Here is a 23143-nt window from a genome sequence, read left to right on the forward strand (position 1 = left end):
GAATAAGAAAAATATGACAACACTGAAAGGCCCTTCCGCGGAAAAAGATCATTTTATCCCGCAGTGACGCTTTATTCATTTCATTAAAAGTAATAATTTAGAAGGGTAATAAACAAACTTTTATTGCTTAGGAAATCACAAACGTACGTGTGGCTTCTTGAGAAAAACATTTTATAATTACCTTTTAAAATTATTTCTTTTTTTTTAAATTAAATATAGGAACCGTCATGTGCGAGACAAAATGATCGTTTTCAATGAAATAGCCATATATATAATTTTATTTTCGACGGTTTAAATTATTATGTCTGAACAAACGAAATACATTTCCCGAACGTTAAAACCTTACCTTTTTAAAACCTACAATTCATTTCGTCATTACTATATTAGTAAAGAAAAAATATTAAGTAGTTCACATAGCAGTCTACAAGAGGTTGATTTGAACGTCCCGCACGCGACGCATACAAATAAATTAAATTTTAAGTAACAAATTTATTTAATGAAAATAATACTGCGTCAGGAGTATCTTTGTATCAAATGTAAAAAATAAAAAATGTACTGTTGTTTAATTAAAATATTAAGATCTAGAAACAAAATGTTGGTGAAATTATCGAGTCGAACGAAACGTGACGGTGGAATGAGCCTAAAATAATTTGCATTCCCAACCATAGATGATGGAGACAATATACAATTTCAAAATCATAATAATGCGTCGCAAACTTGTTTTCCTCGTTCGAAAAGTACATCTATGATTTTAAAATAAAGTTTTCAAAAAAGGGGAAAAAATTATAAAAAAATGGTACTCAATTACAATTCATTTATGATGTATTAAGCGTCTTACTCCTACAACTCGCGTGCGCGCGCGTAAACACTCTCTCGAAATTGTTTTCACAACCTAATTACAATTCGCGTAACTATAATCGGATCTTGTTTAGAAGACTGATAGATCCTACAGTGACCTTAACAATTCCAAGAACTCGTTACGTAATTTATGCTTTCACTTTGCGAAGGACAGCGCGCGGAACTGCAATCAACCTGTTATAGCCCGGCCAAAAACGAAAGCAACTCTTTCTTTTCTAATGTGCTCCTTTAACTCCATACTTCTGTGGGTCATCGTGGCATGGATCCAAGCGATAACAAACAAATTCGGTTCTCTAAAGTATTTTTGAATGCCGCTCAGTTCGTGCGTAATGAATAAATCACTCAATGAGTCCAATGTGTAGATTCTTTTTGTTTATTTTGTGCTATGTAATGATTATTTAACATCCTGTAAACGCTTATCTCATGTGCTTTTTGTTTCTTATTTTTTTTGAAATAACATTTGTTAGAAACTTTAAGGTTCTTTTGTCTGGTTTTCACAGAAGCTTTTCGTTTCAACTTTTCCAGAGAAGGCGGGGCAAAACCGCGCCAGCCAGAACACCGTTAAAGTAGTGATGCCCATCCCCCTAAGGACGATGGCGTACCTCCCTCAAATGTTGGGGAGAAACCCCCCCCCCCCTCCCCTACCCAGAACAAGAACCCCGCCCCAAATGAAATGAAAAACCCCTGTCAAGTTACACCCCCACCCTAAAAATTTCAATGGCGCAGACCATTAAAATTTTATTATGAAAACTAGGGGGAGGGGTTCTTTTGTCTGCGCCATGGACCCCCCCCCCTGGTGGGCACCTCTGGTTTAAGTAGAGGTTTTCCGTGGGAATACACGGGGACCGTTTATATTTTCAAAGAATCGTGAAAACCGTTTCATACACTTGGGTAAAAAATATACGGGTGTTTATAAAATCTTGGCCTGATGGAAAATTTGTTCACAGAAAACTATTTTAAAATTTATGCATCGCTTTCTTTTCATTTTGATTCTCATCTCATCAAGCCCCTCCCCCCTCAATTGAGACGATATTACTGCTCCCGGGAAGATAAATAGCAATATCTGCAAGTTTGCGGCCCCCCACCTTTTTTTTTTTTTACATTTTTGTCATCTATTTATCTATTTTACTTTAGCTTTGCTGTACAGACTTGCTATTTGGTTTCCTCTGAAAAAAAAAAAAAAGCTTGCAAATTACGTTAAATTCCAACATTTTACTAGTGTTTGTAGGGATAGAAAAGTTTCTTCAGATATCTCAAAAACTCATTTTTGCAGATACAGTAGAGCCTCGTTTATTCGAACTAAATGAGACCAAAGGCAATCCGGATAAACGAATATCCGGATAATCCGAGTAATATGGGTTATAAACAAAACACAGAGTTGAACCGCACCATTGCTGCGGTCATTCATCTGGTGTGCTAATTCTACATTAGCTATTTGTTTGGCTCTCTTGGCTCCCGTAAGAGGTTTTTCACCTCCATCTCAGATTCCTATTCTTGGCTGATGAGTGCTAAAAAGCACGAAACTGCAGTCCTCGGATGGAATAATTGAGCTGGTGGTGTATTTTTTAAGTAAAACACAGATTCTTCAATTACATGTCTTAACTTTTATTATAGCAAAAAACAATGCTTTGTAACAAAATTACATAGCATCGTTCCTGGGAAACACTTTAACATTTATAGTTCAGGTACAAAGGTGTTGGACTGGGCTACATTTTAGTAATGACTGCGATCTACACTTTAGTGACCAATGGAGTATATTTTGGTGACTCTCTGACTGCATTTTAATAGCGAAACGTGGAATAAATTTTAGTTACGATAGCTGATTACATTTTAGTAGCGAACCGCAGAGAACATTTCAGTGATAAGAGTACATTTGAGTAGCATCCTGTGGACTACATTTCAAAGACCAGCGGAATACTATTTTAGTGGTTCACAGACACCAAAATATGGTCCATATTTTCGTATTGGTCCATTTTATTTTATTATATTTAGTATTTAGTTCACCTGTAGAATAATTTAGTGCACTTACTATATTTTGATATTGACAGTCAACAATATTTAGTACTGATCCACTGACTATATTTCTGTGACTTTCGGACTATATTTTAGTAATGATTCCTTGGATTTTGCAGTAATTTCAGAAAGGATTGCCGGTTACGTTTTAAAACCACAGATTACATTTTAGTTGCTCACGGAATAAATTTTAGTAGTAACCCACAGATTACATTTTAGGATTAAGTGGACTACACTTTGGTGACTGATTTCGAGCAGTATTTTAGCAGCGCCCCACGAACAGGGCTTTAGTGACTCCAAACTTCTAACAGTGACCCACGGACTACATTTCAGTGGTTCAGGACAATATTTTTGTAGTGACTCGCGCAGCATATTTTCGTGTCTCTCATAAGCTAAAAAAAAAAAAAGTCATTGAAATGAAAAATAAAAATAATAAAAATGCGCAAAAAAAAGTAAAAGATGTATGTCACAAAATACATGATTTTTTTTATATTGAAGTTAGCAAAAATTTTACGAAAAAAAAAAATCATAAATTAAAATTGAATTACTTGTTACAACATGGTACGCCTGAAGGACATATTGAATAACAGTACAACCTTGTTTATTCGGGCTAACTGGTACCATAGACAATCCGGAGGAACGAAAAGCCAGATAATATGGACAATACGCAAAGCATATTCTTAAATAAGCAAAATTATCATTCTTTACACTAAAAACGATGTTTTGTATCAAAATTATATCGGATCGTTTATCGCTAACATTTCATCATCTATAGTTTAGTTGAAGTGATGTCGGACTGACACTTCAAACACGCCATGTTGTTAGTTAGATTACTATAATTTATTGACGACCTGTACTGGAATTCTACAGTTAATTAAAATAAAAGGCGAATATTTGGCTCATTTATAGTTCCGTTCGTGCTATTATAATTTAGCATTATTATTAAAATTACTATGTATCTATATATTTTTTTAACTCTAAAAATTTTATCCGGATAAACCGGAGATCTAGATAAACAGGGGTTGGATAAACGGGGTTCTACTGCACATCGATTACGTGAAATCGAAGATGTATTTCAAAATTTGCCTTTTTCCCATATGGCATTCAATTGAATGTTCAGGAAATGTGTGAAATATGAATCGTTTCATACATTGCCGGCGAGTTCTAGGCATATACAATGCCCCGGCATGGTATGGAATGTCGGATTTCAAACTTTAACGGTAAGAGATACATAATTAACATTCTTCCTAAAGTCACAACCACTTTCTGTCAGAACGTTTTACCTTTCCATCATCGATAACCGAAATTTGATCGACATGCTTCATCAATCGCCAATCACACTTTCTTCACTCCTCCGAACTTGAAATGACCTCGAAGAAGTTAATTGAGAACAGCCAAACCACAAATCCTGCTCGCGTTGGATACAATTAAACTCTCTGCTTCATTGTATATTTCCACACAGCTAGTAATTTAAATGTGAGCAGATGAATTTATTGAGGAAAGGACTGTCTGTGTGGGAAACTTGCGTTCCCGCTCCCCCTTCCATGAGAAAATAAAGCGCGAACATCAAACAGAGTTGCTACGTCAAACTGGAATGTTGTGCAATGAAAGGGTGGCAGCTTAATGATCACAGCCATATTGAGTTTCTTTTTCATCATTCGAATTGTTAACGTTCGAAATATGGATTCACCCCAAATAGACGTTAGTTCTCCCCCCCCCCCCCCATGCTATCTGCTTTTGAATAATGGCTTTTGAAGTTCTAGTTATTTTCTCGTAATTGGAGCAAGATGCATTGGAGTCAACTTGAGAAAATGTTCGATATCACTATTTATACAGATGATATAGTTTTAAAAATATAAAAAAAAGTGATGGGTAAAGCACGGTATATATATAAATGACTTTATAGTTATAGACACATAGTTATAGGAATAGATAGATTGATAAATATAAAGATAAAGATGAAAAAAAGTACGCAAGGAAAAGTTGGCGGTTACGTACTACCACTGTGACAGCTACAAAAGCGAAATTTCTGTGGCGTAAGTTTCCTTTTCTGCATGCTTGCTGCTCAATACTGTTCCAACTAGAGATAACTTTTACATAGTATTATTGAATTATAAAATCCCCAATGAACATAGTTGTCGCTGCAACAGATGTTCATTCATTTTCAAATTAGATACAAAAATATAAGTTTTACCTTTAGAGGCAAATAGGCGACGTGTTTCACATATTAAACGTATGTGTACAAACGTACATAAGATTTAAGCAGACATCAGCCCGTGACGGTTATTATTGATCTCTTTCTGAATGAATTATTTCTTGCAATGCCAGAAAAAAAAAGAGAGATCTTTCCATTTTATAGAAATTCGTATTCTTATGACATTTATTTTTACCTCTGTATGGGGACAATGTCACTCTGAAAGCAGTCGAACACATTCTTCCAAAATATACACGTCTTTGTCTTTTTTTCTGAGTACATTTTATCATACAAGCCGCTGAGGTCACGAACGATAATATTTTCTCACTGAACTAAAGTGCAATTCCCAGCAGCCGGAAAATGGTGGATTCTCGAATTTTCTGTCCGCTGGTACGTTTATCACTGCACAGACAGCTTTTACGATTGTGTGTTTTTAAATTTCCTATGCGCATTCATTAGTTACGCAAATGGTATTCATATTTTCACATTTGCCGTTCCTTTCTTTCTCTTGATTTGATTTTTTCTCATTCGCATTCCCTGCATTACTGTAAACAATATTTTCTCAATTTTTCTCTGGTAATTATCATTAACGTATATTTATTGCTAATAAATATTACTGTGTGTTTGTGTGTGTGTATGTATTCTATTTACAGAACAGACCGTGAAACCGACCATTAATAAATTTGGCACAAACACTTTTTGTTTCTTAAGAATGTGAGAGTACGTTTTTAGCAACGGAGCCATTTTTTAAATTTCAATTTAGTTCTTTTTTATTACAATTTTAAGCGAGCGTTTCAGCTAAATGCTAATATCTATACTATTAATATCTGTACTTGTCTGTCTGTGTGTCTCAACCTCTTTTCTTTACAGCTTTTTTGATTTTTTGTACGCAAAGTTGTGGAAGAATGTAACTGGATTCTTGAAAAGTTTCGATTCTCGCATTTTTACGGATTTACACGAGCAGCCTTTCCAAAACTTTTTTGGACCCACGTACCATACGGCTGACATTAATAAACTAGTTTAGCGGATTCGCTTTTCTTTCTCTTTTTGCAGAAGAAAAAATTTACTTGGCAATTAAAGACTTTTACATGATTCACTTTTGAAGGATCCGCCAGGCCAGCCTTCTTGGTCTATGGGATATTCGGGGCCAATGAGAGCTTAATAGCCACTAGGCAACACTTACTCAAACAGTTGCGCAATGAAAAGAGGAACAAAGGATCGTAACTACCTCTTTTTTTTTTTTTTTTTGCAACCGTTACTCCTAGACTACATGCTTCTAATTGTAAAAATGGTCAAAATAAGGTGCAGAGTTAAGACAATAAAAGTTTGAAGCAAAAAATAAAATTAGTTGAAAAATACAACACCTAATTTTTTATATGGTCATAATGATAGTTAGGGAAACAATCTCCATTGAAAAATAATATTAATGCAAAAAAATCGAAACATTTGCGACCGAAATTCAAGGAGATATTTGAGTTCAAAATTAGAAGGTACCGTACTAAAAATGTGATTAGAATCTTTTCCACTTTCAGAAGAATGACATGTTGTTGAAGCAAAAAAAAAAAAAAAATAATAATGTTATGCAACACGCAAAAACTAAATTCAAAAGCTAGTAGTTTCAAACTAGTATGTTGTGGCCATCGCGAAACTTTCTTCTATATTTTTCTTATAATTCGGATCCCTCCCCATACTTGACGAAGAAGCAATATTCCCAACAAAAACAAAATACACTAGCAAAAAATTGACGACCGTCCCAATGTCTGAATTATAACAAAAGCAAAGCAAAGAGCGAAAATTGAAAGTTATTTTAAAAGCCTTGCTTGAATTAATTACAAATATTTTATTTGTTAACAAACATAAGATGGCAACAGTTAAAACTTAAAATCATTGAGATAATACCATAATTTCCATACAATTAAAATCACGAGAAATACGCAGACGACAGTCTATCTTTCTTATTGTTGCATTATTAAAGCTATTTTTATTCGCAAAAAAAAAAAAAAAAAAAAAAAAAATCAACACCTCTTGGAGCGATTGGCGTGAAAATGTTTACATATGGATTTACATTTATTCCAAATTTCATCCAGAACGTAGCATTACTTCTTGAGATATGGCGCTCACATTGGAAAAAAAGAACGTGCGATTGCGCCACCTTCTTTTCAGCTGTTGACACCAAAATAGAATCAGCTCTTATACCCTTTAAGGGCTACTTGTCGATAAATTTTTGTTTGATTCCGTTCATTATTTCTTGAGATACAGCAATCACAATTGACCACAAAAAACATTCTATAGCTCAGCCCCCGTTTGAGATATTGACACCAAAATTGATTCAGTACCTGTTGCTGTTACTGGCAACATATGGACCAAATTTTCTGTGATTCCGCCAGTTACTTCCTACGTAATAGCAGTCACGCATAACTCAAGAAACGTCCCATTGCTCCACCCCCTTGGAGGAATTCGCGCCAAAACCCAATGGGCACAAGTTCACATAGGGGCACATATGTGTACCAAATTTCGTTCGATTTCATGGGGTAGTTTTTGCTGTAGAGCGGCCACAAAAAACTGGTCACACACATACGTGACACACACACCCACACACACAAACACATACAGACAGACATTTTCCAAAAATGGTCGAAATGGACTCAGCACACCTTAAAACGTTCAAATCCGTCAAAAATCGAAATTCGAAAATTTGCACGAATCCAATACTTTATTCTATATATTAGATATAGAAGAAAGTAAAAACACACTCTTTGCACACATATAATTTCACACACTTGTTATCCGCTATATTTCCTCCCAAAAGGCGTGATTCACTACGAGCAATAAGCGTTGTCGGTCCCAAAAAAAGCAATAAGCGTTGTCGGTCCCCCCCCCCCAAAAGAAAACGCTGCGTTTCATATCCTCTCCGTGAATATTAGTCGTACTAATGTGGCATTTTTTGTGTTCGTTTTGTTTTTCTATGTTGCGATTTCCCTAAATGCAATGTTGGGGGATTTAGGGACCTTATACAAAGCTAGATTTGGTGTTTTATCCCCTTCTTCTTCTTTTTTTTTGCATCAAACTTGAAATATCTTAACTCTGCATTTTTTATTTATTTATTTATTTTTTAAAATCATTTTTACAACTAGATGTAGGTATCTAGAACTAAAGGTTGCGAAAATAGCAGTCTTGTAGTTTAAACGAGGACAAACAGTACAATAGTACATATTAGTATTTGTACGTGTTAGTATACAGGCATAAAAGAACCAACCCTCCACTTCAGGAACGATTTTTCGCTGCACCACGTGCCCGGAATCATCTCCCTTTATGGCTTTTTCCAAGGCTCGCACATTCGCAGGATTTTGCTCATGGTGCCCTCTCCCCTATCAACGAACGGCCCTGGGAATACTTAAATTCCTGACTATTTTTGGAACATAACTGGGTGTGCACGTAAGTGTACGTGGGTGAGCACTTTTATCGGAAGATGTAATTCAATAAGTAATGAAAGAAATCAAACAAAATTTGGTATTCCCCGATGCGAACTGGCAGAGATTGCTTTTTGGCGTCAAGCGTTCCATCCAGATATTTTTGCGGGAGGTTCTTGTCGAAAAATAAACGCAAGGGTGGGGGGGGGGGGGGGGCGAATCGATTTTAGTCACCGATGGTTAGCTCTTTTCAAGTGATTTATCACAATTCTCTTTAATATTGGTTGCTTTAATGTCAACATGTAAGCATCATGATGAAGATTTAGATACGGGAAAGAATAGTTACAATAAAAAAATTTAAATCTATTTATCTTCATACTGCTCTTTCATAAGTGTGTTTTTTTAAAAATGATGTCATCCCTTTGAATGCACACTGAATTAGTTTTCTTTCCCTCTTTTTGTTCAACTGCTCCCGATTTTAATCACAACTGTATTCGCAGGTCATTAAGAATACTTGGAAAGCACGTCCTAGTCCAGAACTGGGATTATCTTCTTGCTGTTTATACGACAGACAGACAGGATGCACCCGGAAGCAGTATTGAGTTGGAGCTCGACGGAGAGTGTCCTAATCACGGAGATCGTCACGGTAAGTGTAACCCAATCTTTAGCACGTGAATGTGGGGAAAAGTGAAATGGTTAAAATCACTTACTTTTTTCAATGTGAACAAATTTGAATTTTGTTTTAAAACTTACGGTTCATAAAGAAAGAACAATGTATTTTATAATACAGCTTAATTTGCACTAAAGCATTATTATTTTTTATTTTTGGCAGTAACTTTGTACCTCCAAAAAAAGGTGGAAATTTTTCACTTTTTTTTCCAGGGCAAAGTAAAAAAAGAAATTTTTTCGAATGAAATATTTTTAATTTGATTATTAAAGATATTTTTGATCAAATGAATGAGTAAATAAAGGAATCAATGAATAAATAAAAATAAAAGGAAAAAATAAACAAATTAAAAAATAAATTAATTAATTATTGTACGAGAAAAAACAAATGAGTGAATAAGAAAGCAAGCGAACAAGTGATTTGATAAGTGACTTTTTTCCTCATTAGATCGTGCTTGCCACTTTTTTATTGGTATTTTATAAGCCAAATGCAGTAAAGTTTCAAAGAAACGGATCCTAGAGTGAAGAATGGGGTTGTTTCCAAAATTTTAAAAGTATTTTTTTCTGAAAGAGCATGCTTAAAAACATTGGATCTGACCGTTTTTTGAATAATTTGTTTAAGTTTAATATTTAAAAAAAAAAATACTTAAATCGGAGCGCTTTTATTGTTTACGGCTTCTGTCCGATGACATCACAAATGATTAAATGCCATTCAGTGTTGCCATTCACAGTGCAAAATATTGAATTTTCATCTTTATTCAAGTATATTGGCAACGATATGGTTGATAGCAAGCGTAGAGCGCAATTTTAATTCGCTTCTTGATTATCATAACGTGGAATCGTGGTAGAAAAATGCGCCAAGTGCATCATTTGTGACGTCATCAAGACCACGCCTTGTTTGAAAAATCGGACATTTAAAAAATTTATTTAAAAAAAAAACTGTTGGGAAAATGAAAGTATTTTCTAGGTCCATGTTATTATTATTATTATTTCTTTTTTTTTTTTTTTTTTTTTTTTTTTTGCTCATTCTATCCGTTTCAATGACTAAAAGTATAGTACTTTTGACTGAAGGAAACCACCCCATTCCCCCAAAACTGCAGGTTAAAGCTTGCAATGATAAAGAAAATTCATTTAAGAAATGACTTCTGATTCAAGCATTTATTTGTTTATTTTATTTATTTATGTATTCAATTTCCCCCCCTTATTTTAATGTTTTTCCCCCACACAACTTTAATACACTACAAGAACGTCCCCAAAATTAATGCAAGATTTAAATTTGCCACCATTTTTGCCGTAAATTGTTGGTAGCCTTGAAAAAAGGACAATTTGACAGCTGAGAGTTTAGGATTAGTGAAATTGGAGTGTTATACTACCATACAGCTAGTGAAACAATTCAATTACTGGATGAGGCATTTCCTGGTCGTGTACTCTCTCGTTTCGGTGATCACAATTGGGTCCCCAGATCGTGTGATTTAACATAATTAAGATTTCTTCTTGCGCGGTTATTTGAAGTCAAAGGTCTATGTCAACAAGCTCACTCCACACCCGTGCATTACTGTATTGCGATATCGAGGGCCAATAGTAGTAACTGCTTGTCTAGCCTCAACTTTCATTATTTTTGAAATAATCGTTTAATAATGAAAACACGTTAATGCATCGTATAACGCTTCATTTTTAATAACCCTAAACGCTTAGCTGTCAAAGTGTTTTTTTTTTTTTTTTTCTTTCACGGTTGCCAACAGCTTACTACAAAAATGGCGCAAATTCAAATCTTGCGTCAATTTTGGAACACCCTTTACGTGTGCACTGTCGTAGTTCTGATTATATTTAAGCGATTCCCAACTTTTCACCAGGTACTAGCGCAGCCAAAATGTACCTTCTCTGTGGTGAGAATTTGGTCATGACAGTCCTTGTATGGATACGAGCTGCCATATTAGAGTTGGCAATGTGTGTTAACTCCAAAGCTTCGGGGAAAAAGGGGAGAGGGTTGACCCTCTAAACTCCCGCGCGGCGCTCCTGAGAGTTTTTTCTTTCATAGACGCAATTTTCAGCTGTCGATATTAGCTAATATTGTACCAATGCCATTTAGCTATAATACAAGGACGGATACAAGGGAGGGTCGATGGGGGCGATCGCTCCTACACCGGTGATTTTCAGAACTGAAGTCCCAAAACGAAAGTGTAGGCCTTCTTCGATGACGTTAAGGAAAGGAAGTTAAGGACTGGGTTTAGAATCTCCCCCCCCCCCGCCCGAAACTTATCGGAATTGAAGCTTCAAAAACGTAGTTTTTAACCGACGAAAAAACGGAGGAGGTTCTCAATTCGACACGTATATTTTTTTTTTTTAATGTATGACCACGCATAACTTTTTACAGAACAGTCTGATTTTGATAATTCTTTTTTTATTGGAAAGGGTATACCCCGAAGGTGGTCCCATAAAAAGTTTGAAAAAAAATTCCTACCCTAAGGGTGGGAAAAGGGGGTTGATTTGTTGTTCACTCACAGATTTTTAATGTATGACCACACATAACTTTTTACAAAATAGTTCGATTTTGATAATTCTTTTTTTATTGGAAAGGTTATACCCTGAAGTTGGTCTCATATAAATTTGGAGAAAAAATTCCTACCCTAAGGGTGGGAAAAGGGGGAGATTTGTTGTTCACTCACAGATTTTTTTATATATGACCACACATAACTTTTTACAGAATAGTCCGATTTAGAATATTCTTTTTTTTATTGGAAAGGGTATAGCCTGAAGTTGTTCCTATATAAATTTGAGGGGAAAAATCCTACCCTAAGGGTGGGGAAAGGGGGGCGATTAGTAGTTCACTCTAAGATTTTTTGATGCTGAATTGGGTATAACAAAAAAAAAAAAACCTCACGATGAATGAGATGCAGACTTGTATGTCTCTCGTGTGTACTGTCTTGAGCAGGTAAACGACAGTATCTGCAGAAATGAGTTTTCGAGATATTTGAAGAATTGTGCGCTGGATTCAGTACTATCAACTGGGAAATGTTGGAATTATATTTTTTTTAGCGGAAACCAAATAAGTTAGTTTGTACAACAAAGCTAACGTACAAACAATGATGACAAAATGCAAAAAAAAAAAAAAAGATAAAATTGCAGTTATAGCCCTTTACCTATGCACACGGCAGTGTAGACCTCTCAATCTCTGGTACTTGTGATTAGGGTTAGTTTTCAGTGCCAGTCGTCAAACATTTTTTATATTCAGGATTTGTATGAAAAAATAGGGCGAAGTTTAGTGATGGTGACATACTATTTTTAACCGACGAAAAAACGGAGGAGGTTCTCAAGTCGACACGCATATTTTTTTTTTTTTTTTTTTTAAATGTATGACCACACATAACTTTTTACAGAATAGTCCGATTTTGAATATTCTTTTTTTATTAGAAAGGGTATAGCCTGAAGTAATTCGCCTATAAATTTGAGGGAAAAATTCCTACCCTAAGGGGGGAGAGAGGGGGTGATTAGTTGTTTACTCCAAGATTTTTTGATTCTGAGTTGGGTATTACAAAAAAAAAGCTCACAATGAATGAGCTTCAGACCTGTATGTCTCTCGTGTGTACTGCCGTGGGCAGGTAAGCGGCAGTATCTGCAGAAATGAGTTTTCGAGATATTTGAAGAAATGTGTGTTGGATTCAGTAGTACTAACAACAAGAAAATGTTGGAGTTACATATTTTTTTCAGCGGAAACCAAATAAGTTAGTTTGTACAACAAAGCTAACGTACAATAGATGACAAAATGCAAATTCGTCAGCAATTTGTGTTATCGTAGAAATATCGATCACAGTAGGAAAATGCACACGAACATCTTTATACAGTGCATTATTCTTTAGGAGCCACTGCAATGCCACTTGAAGTTTACCTATATCAATTTGAAACTCCCTAGAATGTTCTAAATTTTCACGACTTTCTACTACGAGCACTAATCCAGTTTGATTAGGTTCAAGCGGAAGTTATTCCGCCAGCTCGACCACATCCTGAGCAAAAAGGATTGCCTGCTCTTTGCACCAGTCTTGGCTCAAACGATTTTGAACTTTTATTATTTTAAGAAATGGCACTACTCTGCAAATAAAACGTTTCTCAATTTCCGATAACTCATCAATTTCTGTAGGTATTGCAGCTACCGACATTTTGTTCCAATAGGCCTGAGGTGGAGTTTTATGTTTTTTAATATTGTTTGAGCATCGTGAACAAGTAATTATATTACCTAAAGCTACCAGTTCGTTAGGCAAAATAGAGCCTAAATTTTTAGTTTGCAATTTCCTACGTTGCTGAGGATACAAATTTTTTTTGCATATTGAACACGACAAGTCAGCATAAACATTAATTCATTTCTTAAAGTTTTCTGCGTTACACTGGTTTCTTCGATCGCGAGCTGCTTGTCGCATGGCGCTCAGACGATTAGTTCTCTCCTCGGAAGATTCGTGAAGCACCACCATTGCTGAACGGTTACGAGCAGCATCCAAATGCAGCATACGTTCGTCCTCAATTTCATTTGAAACTCGCTCTCTTATTAATCAGATCTAAACGATGAGCGCGTTGCTCTTCATTCTCATTTGAAAGTCGCTCTCTTATCAGATCTAAACGATGAGCGCGTTGCTCTTCGCTCTCATTTGAAAGTCGCTCTCTTATCATATCTAAACGACGAGCGCGCTGCTTATCACCTTCTTGCAATAACCTATCTTTATTGTAGCTTCTCATTCTCGACAGTCTTTCCTCGCGCTGACCTAAACTCTCCTGTGAACGTGTTAATGTAATTCTCTTTCTGTTTGCTTCCAACCTTTTTTCTTTCTCATTAATAGATTCTTCTAAACATCTTTTCCTCATACGAGCAGCATTTTTTGTAGGCCTACCCATGTTAGTATATAAAGCCTGCTTTTTTTAAATTATTTATGTAACACAACAGATAATTGTTAAAATACGATTATATATATATATATATATATATATATATATATATATATATATATATATATATATATATATATATATATATATATATATATATATATATATATATATGTTAATAGCTAAAGTAAGGTAGGTAGCTATTTTAAAAGTAATCAAAAATATAAGCATACAGATTATAGCTACATTAGTAGCTTATAGCCACAAAAAATTGTAAAATAAAAACTTTTTAACAAAAAAATTGAACCGCCGAAAAAACTGAAAAGAAAAAAATAATAAACCATTTTAATTAAACCTTAATAACTAAGTTCTTAAACTGATGTAAGTATACCTAAGTATATATTTTTGTAATAATTTAGAGTTTTTAATTAACCTTAATAACTCAGTTCTTAAATTAATGTAAGTATACCTAAGTAGTTTTGAGTCGGTGCCAAACAATAACTAAACAAAGATCCCTAAATTACCTAAATTTAAAGAAATAACCAAATAAAATTAGCAATGTAATGTGAAATGTCCGGCGATAAACATAAATGTTTCAAAAAATGCTCCCTCCACACGCCATCATTAAATCATGAATACTAGTAGATCGTATACAACAAAATGTACCTCTCGTTGGAGCTTTGAAACCTTTGGGACCTCGCACGAGAGAGGCAAACAACCAGTGAGAAAAATCTTCAGGATCATGTATGCAATTAACGGCTACAGTTGTTATGCCATACTCACGCTGAATAATACTATGACCCACAAAACCATTTATTTGAGCTTTTAACAAGATGAGAAATCCTTCTTCAGTATGATGAACAATGATATAAACATTTTGACTGTTGTATATGAGGCAAAAGCTCAGTAGCAGCCAAATACTCAACACGTGCTTCTTCGAGACCACTCGACGACGTTCGGGTTTAACTTCGTGAACGCTCGGCATTTTCCGGCGAAGGGGCGTGTCGCCATACGCCACCGCTGCGCCTCACGCTTTACAAAAATAATTAATTTGCTTGTTTGGCACCGACTCAAAACTACTTAGGTATACTTACATTAATTTAAGAACTGAGTTATTAAGGTTAATTAAAAACTCTAAATTATTACAAAAATATATACTTAGGTATACTTACATCAGTTTAAGAACTTAGTTATTAAGGTTTAATTAAAATGGTTTATTATTTTTTTCTTTTCAGTTTTTTCGGCGGTTCAATTTTTTTGTTAAAAAGTTTTTGACGACCGTTAGTGTTGTCGGAAGGAAGAGTTTGAAGGTGTTCTCCCGGTCATTTCGCAAATTTTATGTCTTAAAGTAAAAACGCGATTGTAGACATCTCATGTAGTGTTTTGAGAAGGAATGGGTTCAGTGACTTTCCTCCGGTATTTTTTTTTCAAATTGAAGTTTCAAAAAGTGCAATTTTAAACAATCTTTGATGACGTTGGTGAGGGAGGATTTCGAAACATTCCCCCGGAATTATTACGATATTGAATCGCTAAAACGCAATTTTGGAAAACATCTTTCAACGGAAAGGAAAAGGAATTGGTTCGAAGACCTCTTTGACTAAATCTGAATAATATTTTGTTTGTATTGAATAAAATTGATGTGGTAGCCCCCCCTCAAAGAGGTGTAAATCAGATACGTAGTAAGAGGTAAGGTAAAAAACAATCGCCCCCTTCTTAAAAAGTTTCTGGATCCGTCCTTGCTATAATACTGTACCGATGGGGATACAAATTTTAGGAGATTAGAATCAAAATTTAAAATTATATATATATATATATATATATATATATATATATATATATATATATATATTAAAAATAAATTTTCTTGATCAGTGCAAGACTTTATAAACACCTTGTACATCTTTTGACTTATCTGATCGTTTTAATTACATAGATATAGACGGAAATGCCACGATTCCTTCTCGGCTTGTCAAGTGACCCAGATATGCCATACCACGTGACAAAGACCTTTCGGCTTCGATCAATTGGCCGTGGATAAGAAAAGGTCTGCCGGTGTGTTTACCGCTCATACCGGTATGTGTTTTTTAAAAAAAAGTGCATGTAAGAGTATGCGTTTATACCTTGTGTAGATATGACTTGTCTTATTTTTTGCCATGACTCCGACCACTTGAAGTGTTTAGCTCTTCAAGGTTTATTGTTCTGCCAGGGTGGGTACTAAGTTAGTCTGCCTTTCTTTATTTGTAGTGAGTCTATTTCGAATGATATATCTTTCGGTGTAGAACACCTGGAATATCTACTTTACAAAGATGATTGTCCTGTATTTGAACTGAATATGAGAAAATTCCCATCAGGTGTTCGCTTTTGGTGACAAGTACACGTTAAATCTGTCGTTTTCACAGACTACTCCAAGTTCCCATTTTAAACTAATACTTCTTCGAGTGCTGGATCAGAGATTTTTAGGCTTCTGGTCTAGATAAAAAAAAAAAAACAGAGTTGTCTTCAGGGGCCCATCCAACCGGTTTTGGTAAAAAGGGGGCTCTGGCGTGTAATATAATGCACAAACATGTTGAAACAATTCAAAATATCCATTTAAATAAATTTCAGATGGGTCATTCCCACCCCACCCCTCTCAAAAAAAAAAAAAAAAAGACGTTATTTAGCTTTGTCAGATTAGTCAACAGAATGTTAATTAACGCGAGCTTTGGTTTAAACCTAATTTTGACCATTTCTTAAACATGACTATCAGATTCGTTACTCAATGATCTCAGTCGAGCAGTAAAGTGTTGTCGAAATAATGAAAGAAGGCATTAATAACAAATTTGGAAACACCTACATGATTGATCACGTGATTTCTCTTTCGAAACACAGGTACACGCGAGCCTTGGTGTAGACCTCATTTAGACTGTCGTCTGTAATCACTTAAGTATGAATTCCAGCTGTGCTGTAAAATAGCATTAAAGCAATGAAAGGAGACTAATCCCACCTGCAAATAAATCATTTTAAGAGAGTTTAGGAAGAAGAAGAAAGTTGTTTAAAGATGATCAGCATGCTTAAATATTAATTTAAGAGTAGGGGAAGTGGGGCATCTTGCACCCATTATTACCTATAATTTGATCCTATAATTTTCCATTTATTGGCAATAAAATATCAAAACAATTTTTCCTCAAGCCATTAGCATTTCATTAAGTTAACTTTACAACATATACCTTTTTTCGAATCTTAATTGAAGTATTTCACTGAGCCGGATCTGGGGAGGGAGGGGGGGGGGGTAGAGAACAAGCCGTGCCCTTGCCCTTGGTGGCAACTTTGGGAGGCGATGGCAAATTTATCCTATTTCATTGTTTTCTTTTTTTTTTCTTTTTTTTTTTTTAAACTCGATATTAAAGCATGAAGGAAGGAAGGGCGGCAGGTTCAAGATTTCTCCGCCTCGAAAAAAACGTAGATCCGGCACTCGTATTTTGGTACATATTCATTGAAATGTTACACCTTGACCTCAAGGGAAGTGTACCTTGGATCAGGTTTAAAAAATATTAAATACAGCAAACATTAGTTTATTTTGTTACGCGGCATCTAAAGAATGGAGAAGCATCACGTTGATCAGTTATACTGTAGCTATAAGCTTGGCTAATAAAAGAATGTTTGGTATTTATGTAATATTTGTATGCTAGTGACTAATCCCCAACCGATATGGAAAAACACTGGTGTGAACTTACCAGGAAACATCACGATCAAGGAAATTCAAAAAAATTCCAAATTGGTGGCATTCGAAAGAGCATTGGAAAACATGTTTATGGCACTGAAACTACGTGCCCTCGTGACCACGTTATCGAAATATGATGTCTTAAAAATTGCCGAAATTTTTAGTAAAGTCGCCAAATTTAGCGAGTTTTGTTCAGAAATGGAAGGTACGGCGCGAATTCAACATCTGCATCTGACAAGACATTTCACTTCCATATTTGGTCACCACCAAAGCGCGTGAGAAATATCGCATTAATTCTTTACTCGGGGTGACTACCATGGCGCGGGATGCTTTTTTTTTTTTTTTTTTTTGAAAAGTCGTAAATCTGAAGTCTTCAACAGTATCTAAATAGGAAGAAAACGACATTTTTAAAGATTTCAAACCATGTTCTCAAATTAAAAAAAAAAGATTTCTGTCAGTTATTTCCAGTGTGTTTTTCGTTATGTGTATCGTTTTCAAGTTATGTGTAAACCCTCTAATAAGTCAAATAAAAAAAAAAAAACTGTATTAATTTTTATTTTGCTAGTATTTGAATTCCCTTTTAATGTGAAACATAATTGGTAAAAGTGACTTCAGTGTTTTTAAAAATGACTAAATAACATGCAATATGATGTGCATTTACGTTATAGTGACTTTCAGTTGCAGTGACAGACTTTTTCGAACTACAGGGGTTGTTGTAATGAACGTCGACTATAAAATTTTTGATAAGAATCTGTTGTGAAGTAATTTCCGACATCGTTAGTTTTGCTGTGCAAATTTTTGACATTTACTATCCGTTGTTTTCTTTTTTTTAATTATTTTTTTTTCGATTTTAAATTAAACATTTTCCCTAGCAGTGGTCAGACAATAAAACTTCATGAATGATAATAACTTTTGAAAAAATAAATAAGAGCTGGATACTACAATCCATGATTATGTTCTTTCAACATCAAAAACTATCCATTTTATTTTCAATATATAAGCTTTAATAAGCATGTTTTTTTTTATTTATTCATATTAATTCTCGTACATAATTATTAATTACTTACAACACATTTCATTACAAGAGTACAAACTTAAATTAGTTAAGTAAAACACACTTGAATTGCACTTAAATTCTGAAATGCATTTTTATCACGATTACAAAGTTAAGTCCTACGTTCAATTTCGTTATAAAGTTGTAGCTCCTCTGGATAAAGCTCTCTAGTTTCCATTTCACAGGCTTCATAGTTACTTTTTAATTTTACCCACACAAGTAAAGGTTCGAAACATCGTTTACGCGCTTTGCAGATGACCAGAAATGGAAATGAGTCTTGCTAGACGCTGGCGATGAAATCACGTGGTATTTTCCATTTCTTGCCAAGTCTTTAAATTTGGCGAATTTTCGTAAGATTTCGACAGACTTTGACCCCCCATATCTCAAAAACAAAAGGACGAGGGCACACAATATTTGGGTCAAATTTTTTTCTAAAGATACTCTTTCGAATGCGACCATTTTTAACTTTTTTCATGATTACTGAACTCGTGATGTTTCCTGGTTAGAACATAAAAGTAATTACTAACATACAATAGATAATGCACAGCGCAAACAATCAAATATTAATTAAATACTAGCTGCGTCGCCCGGCTTTGCACGGTCCACCTCGAAAATAAAAGTTATGTCAAGTGACGCGAGTTCAACACTCAGGCTTGAACCAAAACAAAAAAAAAATCAGTGAAATTTTGCGGCAGATTGCGGAAAAAACCCCAAAAAGTAAACATTTTAAATCTCCTGTGATTACAGGAAAAGCCTCAAAACAAAAACAAGAATTTTACCTGTGTGTATTCGAGAAAAAAAATGGCAACAGATCTTTCATCTCAATGATTTTCTTCACGCTGTAAATTTTAATAAAAGCGTTCATCCGGAAAGTTGAGTTGAAGCACTGAATAATAATTTGAATGGAGGAAAGCCTTCGAAAAATAGTGATTTGATTTTGAAATCTAAGAGTCATAATTAAAAGTTTTTAATTGATATCTCCGCTAATTATTATCGGAGAATTATGTTAAATAGCCAAACATGAAGACGGGAGGATTACGAATCCATCGATACCTGGTTCGATGGTCAGTTCACTGTCGTTCGGGAGAAGAAGCTTGGACGTAGATAGATAGATACTCAGATTTTATATGTATAAGACTAGCTGCGTGCCCGGCGTTGCACGGGCTACCTAAAAAATGTAAGAGCAGTCCAGTTGATGCTTTTGTAGTACACTGACACTAGTTTCTAACGCGTTAAGGAATAAATAAATGCGCGTAAAGCAAGGTTTGCAAAACACCAGTAAAACATATTTTTGCCAAAACACCTCATCAACGTTAATAATCGTTATCAATGATACAAGTTATGAGTACATTTTCAGTCAGCACAAAAGGGGAAAATATATGCATTATCAACTATAATCTTTACTCACGTTAAACTGAATTACATCTGATAGACTATATCGGAAATATTTATGCACAATAGCAATCCGCTTTTTACATAAAATAGTCTACTACCCGGCGTTGCCCGGGTGTTTATTAATGCAACATACCACTCAGATAAATATTTGGATGGATTCTATCCACATGGTCGTACAAGAATTACATCAATCCGTTTTCCAGGTACAAACCCTCAAAGAACTCAAATAACTTGTAAATCACTCATTTACTTTACGACGTGCACGGTCCTCCTCGAAAATGAAAGTTATGTCATGTGACGCGTATTTAACAATCAGGCTTGAACAAAAAAAAAAAAACAGCAAAATTTTGCTGCAGATTACGGCAAAATAATCGAAAAGTAAACAATTTAAATCCCCTGATTACAGGAAAAGCCTCAAAACAAAAACAAGAATTTTACCTGTTCATATTCGAGAAAAAGAAATGGCAACAGATCTTTCATCTCAATGATTTTCTTCACGCTGTAAATTTTAATAAAAGCGGAAAGTTGAGATGAAGCACTGAATAATAATTTGAATGGAGGAAAGCCTTCGAAAAATAGGGATTTGATTTTGAAATCTAAGAGTCATAATTAATAGTTTTTAATTGATATCTCCGCTAATTATTATCGGAGGATTATGTTAAATAGCCAAACATGAAGACGGGAAGATGACGAATCCATCGATACCTGGTTCGATGGTCAGTTCACTGTCGTTCGGGAGAAGAAGCTTGGACATAGATAGATAGATAGATAGATACTCAGATTTTATATGTATAAGATAATTTATTTGCAATTTTCTTCCAGTTAAAATCTAATATCTCTCAAGATTCTCTCAGGGCTGTCTGAACTAACAGTTTTTGTGATCAAGAAGCAAGCAAGATTTGCGAAACTTTCATTTATTTCTTATTTTACGAAACTTGTCCACCATATGTAGTAAGGCCGTTCCCTCTGAAGCCCAATTTTTAAAAAAGAAAAATATATATTTTTTTTATTTATGTAGCATTAAAGTATGTTAGTTGTGAACCTCAGGAAATAAGATAAAATATTTGTTTTAACAGAGTTTTTAAACATAGAATCAATTTTGGAAAACCAGCATTATGATATATTTAAGTTTCCCATTACAATCAACATACTTTGCATGTTGTTGGCTTATTGTACAAATATTATATCATTTTATTTTTTTACTTTTAAATGTGTGTACATTATGTTCCTTTTCATGAATAAAAGACAAAAAAATAAATATTGATATAACATTTTTCAATAAAGGAGGACTTTTTTTAACAAAAATTTTATGTTCCGTGTGTAACGCCAAAACATGATCTTTTTTGTTTTTTAAGCATAATTTTCACGAACAATAGACACTGCTTTGAATGTACTTTTATTTTCCTATTAAATTTCATTTCTAAAAAGGTTATTTAATGTTTTTTTTAATATTAAAAGAAATACGAGCATTTGTTTTCATGTCCCGTGCATAACGCGAATTTCTCGTCAAATCTAGAAAGTCAAAAACTACACAAGCATTTATAGCTGCAAGTGGATGAATTATTTCAACAACTTCAGTTATTTTGTCTTTATTACCTCGCGTTGGCCATTTACCTCAGTCAATGAAGGGTAAATGTCGGAACAAATTAGGGACACGCTGAATTTTTGGCAGTTGTTAATACCCATATCAATCAAAGGTTTTTGTCGAAAGAAATTCAACCAGGATTCATGAAACCAGGACATGCTGATTTTATGTCAGGTGTAAGCACCTAGGGAGGGGAATATTTTCCCAAAAGCCCCGCCTCTCCCCCTTGAGCTTTCCCCCTAGCCCCCCTTGAGTATAAAATTATAGGTTTTTAAACAAACGCCTATGTCTCCGTTAAATATTATTCTCTTTTTTTTTTAATTTCACATATTGTGAATCTTTATAACATGATAAATGAGAAACAACCTTTAAATTTTTTGTACAATTAATACTTTTTTTGTAATTTGAGCAATTACATCATTTTTTATTTTAAAGATGTAGAATTGGATGCTTTTCACGTTTAATATTCATAATTAAAAAAAAAAAACATGCAGCGTAGTTTTTCGAGCAGCTTTCAAGTAGAAACTTTCTTCTTACTTCAGTCACTAAAATGTTTCTGTTGGTAGAAAATAGGGACATGCTGTATTTTTGTCCGTAATTAGTACCAAATGAGCATTATCTCAAAAGTCCCCCTCTTTTTTTGGCCCTCACAACCAGTTAGTTAAGTTAGTCAAGTAACCATTAGTCAAGTTAGTTAAACAAATTGTCAAATTATGAAACAGTTTTTATTTCAAATGTGTATTTTCTATTGGTTTTAGAAAACAAGGCCTAATTTTTGATAATATCTCAAAACAGTTGAAGAAAAGCAGTAAGACAAGTTTTTTGGTTACATGACCTTTTGGTTGGAACAAATCTTTGGTTATACCTTTTGGGTACAGAATGCAGTGCAATGTGTATTTAAATGTGAATAATTTTCGCTAGAAACTTTGCTTGTTTAAAACTTGAGATTCATGCAGGGGAACATTAGAACTGGCCAAGTTTTCAGATACTTTTTTTTTTATTGATAATTTAGAGCGTTATTGATACTGTCAAAAATGTTTCTTAGAAGGCATATTGATAAAATTGTCAAATTCACACTTGCCTTGATCATGATTTATTTTATCGTTCCACATCATACTTTTTAGCTTTTGTGCTTAACGTAGAATCTTTAATCCATTATGTAAGATAGCCAAATAGCACCACTTATGAAACAGTTGTGAATAACTATTGCAACTATATTGTTTCTACTTATGGATAACACGTTACTTTAATCTTCGAAGGATATCCAGATCATTCAACTACTAGGAACGAAGAGCAAAGTAGAAGAGCCTCAAAGAAAAATTCATGAGCTTTGCATTTTGAGAACATCACAGTATGCTCGACACGAAAGGAATTTTCTTTAAAAAAAAAATACGAG

At 34.4% G+C, this 23143-nt stretch overlaps 1 protein-coding gene across 2 annotated transcripts in view; it reads left to right on the top strand.

Annotated features, from left to right (window-relative positions):
- The window catches only part of LOC129219956 (transmembrane protein 165-like), a 76693-nt gene that overhangs the window by 22423 nt on the left and 31127 nt on the right, over positions 1-23143 (top strand). The window contains exon 2 of one of the 2 annotated variants that reach the window (XM_054854273.1): positions 8976-9121. In XM_054854273.1, the coding sequence (XP_054710248.1) occupies positions 9056-9121 (66 nt within the window). In that variant the 5' untranslated portion in view covers positions 8976-9055. Of the gene's footprint in view, positions 1-8975; positions 9122-15946; positions 16087-23143 lie in introns of those variants that run through there. The other variant, XM_054854274.1, reaches the window with a different exon arrangement.

The sequence above is a fragment of the Uloborus diversus genome, chromosome 4 (assembly GCF_026930045.1).
Source record: "Uloborus diversus isolate 005 chromosome 4, Udiv.v.3.1, whole genome shotgun sequence".
Lineage (NCBI taxonomy): Eukaryota > Metazoa > Arthropoda > Arachnida > Araneae > Uloboridae > Uloborus > Uloborus diversus.